Raw genomic sequence first — 3,925 nt, forward strand, 5'->3', positions numbered from 1 at the left:
GCCTCGGCCACAGTGTGTGAATGGTGAATGGTTGTTAAGACTAGAAAAGCACTGTCTAAATGCAGCCCATTTACATTAACCCTCATGGTGTCCTTGGGTCAAATTGGCTTTCAGTTTATTTATTTATTTTGTCAGAAAAATGGGCCGTCGAAATAAGCGCAGAAAATGTTAAAAATACAACAACAAAAAAGCCCACAAAAAAACGCACAACATTGAAAAAGTGACCAAAACGTTTTAGTTTTCATGGTTGACGGGTGACGTACTATTTTGTGTGAAAATCCACTATGGAAAAAAACATAAGTGTCATTTCCAGAATAATTTTCTGAATTGAGTCAGGAATACATGTTTATCACAGAAAATAAGGTAAGGACGTTGATTTTCAGGTAGAAAAAATGTACCATTTTTCTTCTTGTAAAAATTTGAAATGGGTCAATTTGACCCGAATACCATACAAGGGTTAAAGAAAGAAATAACCTGATGACAGCTGTGTATCTACTACGGTACACGTTCAACTGAAACCCATTTGTGTCCCTCCACTTTTAGCCCGACGGTCCCACCGGTACCGACGGCACCATCGCAATCAGCACAACGAACGCCGCGGCCACAGGAGACACGGCGGAGAGGGACACAAGGCCAGAGAGGACGCACACAGCTACTACTGAACCAAATAATCTAACATCTGCAAAGCCTAGGTGCTAACCATGGCCCATGAAGAAAGACAGTAGTCCAGATCACTCCCACTACTTTTTCCTGCTTCTAACCATGCTCCGTTTGGCTTTATTCCTCCTGATTATTACGATTTTCTTACTCAAACATACAATTTATCTCCATCACCACCTATCTCTGAGTTTGGGTGTTTTGATGCTTCTTTTTGTTTTCCCCCTGCTTCCTTTAAAGGTCCATGCGAACACTAACTCTTAACACTAACTCTTGATCCCAACCTAACATATCATTCTCAGTAAATCTGTAAAGTCTGTTTTGTTCTACTGACATGCGTTTTTCTAATATTTTCTACGTTTTTGTGCCATGTTACTATTTATTATGAATTGTTTGCTAGTGAATATGCTTTCTTTTTTTACTTATACTTCACAAAGCCGGTGTAACATCAGTTCCCCTTCGAGGGGAACTCGAACTGCGTCGGTTACGACACTATGGGAACGCCTTAGTGTTGTAACCGACGCAGTGTCTCGTTCCCCTATCTCGGGGAACAAGGGTTACATACGTAACCCGAGACGTTCCCCTTTGAGGGGACTTGAACTGCGTCGGTTACGACACTATGGCGTTCCCATAGTGTCGTAACCAACGCAGTGTCTCGTTTCCGTATCTCGGGGAACAAGGGTTACATACGTAACCCGAGACGTTCCCCTTTGAGGGGACTTGAACTGCGTCGGTTACGACACTAAGGCGTTCCCATAGTGTCGTAACCGACGCAGTGTCTCGTTCCCCTATCTCGGGGAACCAGGGTAACATACGTAACCCGAGACGTTCCCCTTTGAGGGGAACTCGAACTGCGTCGGTTACGACACTAAGGCGTTCCCATAGTGTCGTAACCGACGCAGTGTCTCGTTCCCCTACCTCGGGGAACAAGGGTTACATACGTAACCGGAGACGTTCCCCTTTGAGGGGAACAAGAAACTTCGTCGGTTACGACACTAAGGCATTCCCATAGTGTCGTAACCGACGCAGTGTCTCGTTCCGGTATCTCGGGGAACAAGGGTTACATACGTAACCCGAGACGTTCCCCTTTGAGGGGAACAAGACACTGCGTCGGTTACGACACTAAGGCGTTCCCATAGTGTCGTAACCGACGCAGTGTCTCGTTCCCCTATCTCGGGGAACCAGGGTGACATACGTAACCCGAGACGTTCCCCTTTGAGGGGAACTCGAACTGCGTCGGTTACGACACTAAGGCGTTCCCATAGTGTCGTAACCGACGCAGTGTCTCGTTCCCCTATCTCGGGGAACAAGGGTTACATACGTAACCCGAGACGTTTTCTATACCAGTATATAAGTCCAACAATGAACAATAAACTAATCATTTGATTGCCTCTAATCTATGTATTGTATTTGTGGTGTTTATTATTGGCTGATCCCTGATCAACAGCTGGACCTTGTCTAATGAAATAGCCCCCCCCCCCCTTGTCATAAGCACTAATGAATTTGTCCCACTGAAATAGATAGTGTGGATGGGATTATACTTTCTTGAGATAACCACTTGATTGTATCTGTTGCTAAATACTTTGAAACTTTGCACGGCTGTATTTACATGATGGGTAGAATGTTACTTTTTTTTTTTTGTCTTTGGTCCCTTTGATATTTGACCGGTCATCCACTTTTTTGGTGTTCTTATGACTTTATGTCCTGCTGTTGTGTTCCATTCTTAATAAATCGAAAAAATGAACAACATTTCTGATTGTTTTTTTTTTATATTCAAGCTAAAGGTTCTGGGGTCGGATGGTTAATAGACTGACGTTAGCTTAACTACTAAAGATTATCTTACTGAAAAAAACGTATAACATCTGTTTGTCACAGATATTAATTTCTAAAATTTAAATGGGAACATTTCATTTGATTTTTGTCTAAGGAAACGGAGCGATGCTAACGTCGAGGTTCACCCACGTAAATACGCCAGCCCTGCAGTTCTCTATTCATGGTCCCCAGAAGATGAACCCTAATGACTTTGATGATCATCTGACTTTCCTTTAGTGCTACTTAATAAAAGGCTGTTGGATGGATTTTCCCTGATTCACGTTCCCCACAGTATAAATTATAACTTTGGTGGTTCCTTAACTTTTTTCCTACTGCCACATATTGAGTCATACTTATGCATAGGCAGTTAAAGAAATGGACCAATAGGTCCTGTTGTTCCGGACGGAGACCAGTGAAGGATATTAGATGTGACGTGAGCAACGTGTCCGACAGTTGTAAGTCTTCTGGTAGCTGTGCAAGAAAAATCTCAATCATTCCCAATCAGCAAAGACGAAGAGCGTAGGTATATGTTAGGAGATGACATAGACACAGGCTAATTACTGATAACTAACATGGTAGTTAGCCTCACTTAAAGCCACTAGCATGACTGTATACTGGAGTTGTGTTTTCCAGTAGTGTGTACAGATCCTATAATCCATTACTTTCAGACAGGAAAGTGCTGTTGTGTTTAGAGATAGTTTCTTTCGTGTCACCTTGGTACCCCAGCAGATGGAACTCGATCAAACCCTTTTATTTTGGCTTTATCGTTCTGAGCTTTGCCGCTCACTTTATTGCACTACACAGCGAGCAATAGTTTTATCCTGTTGAGTTCACAAGGCAATTTTCTCGTCTCTGTTGTGCCTGTGAGCAGAATATTTTAAGAGAGACGGATGGCCCACCAGGTGAGTGGAACACAAAAGACCGTTCGCCAAAAAAGAAAAACAGAAACCCTGCTGTGAAAATAACCATTCAACTTTCTTCTGGTGTATTACAGTTTGATTTTAATCAGATACTGAAGTTCAACCACAGACATCCATCTATGGTTCTTCACTTCTATCTAAACTGGATATAATTACGTCCATAGCAAGGATTTTTAAGCAGCAGTGTGTAGAATTTAGGGGGATATATTGGCAGAAATGTAATACATTATTCCAATTTTTTTCTTTGTTTCCATTAGTGTATAACCTCCTGAAACTAAGAACTATGTTTCATTATCTTCAAATCTACATAGGGAGAGGGTCCTCTTCTATGGAGCCTGCCATGTTTCTACAGTAGCCCAGAATGGACAAACCAAACACCAGCTCTACAGAGGGCCTTTTGCATTTCTACGTTACCTGAATGCTAAGTGTATGTTTTCCTGCACACTTGGAAAGGATGCAGTAACCCAGCTAAAAAAGTTTGGTTCCCAGAATGTTCTGGGAACGTTTCTTTTTGGTTGCGGGAACGTTCCCTGAAG

General features: G+C 42.4%; 1 protein-coding gene across 3 annotated transcripts in view; it reads left to right on the forward strand.

Moving 5' to 3' along the window:
* The window catches only part of LOC116699510 (neurocan core protein), a 49,912-nt gene extending 48,805 nt beyond the window's left edge, over window positions 1-1,107 (forward strand). For all 3 annotated transcript variants that reach the window (XM_032532142.1, XM_032532143.1, XM_032532144.1), the window contains one exon: window positions 544-1,107. In XM_032532142.1, the coding sequence (XP_032388033.1) occupies window positions 544-662 (119 nt within the window). In that variant the 3' untranslated portion in view covers window positions 663-1,107. The remainder of the gene's footprint in view (window positions 1-543) is intronic.
* Window positions 1,108-3,925: the final 2,818 nt, after the last annotated feature.

The sequence above is a fragment of the Etheostoma spectabile genome, chromosome 12, assembly GCF_008692095.1.
Source record: "Etheostoma spectabile isolate EspeVRDwgs_2016 chromosome 12, UIUC_Espe_1.0, whole genome shotgun sequence".
Lineage (NCBI taxonomy): Eukaryota > Metazoa > Chordata > Actinopteri > Perciformes > Percidae > Etheostoma > Etheostoma spectabile.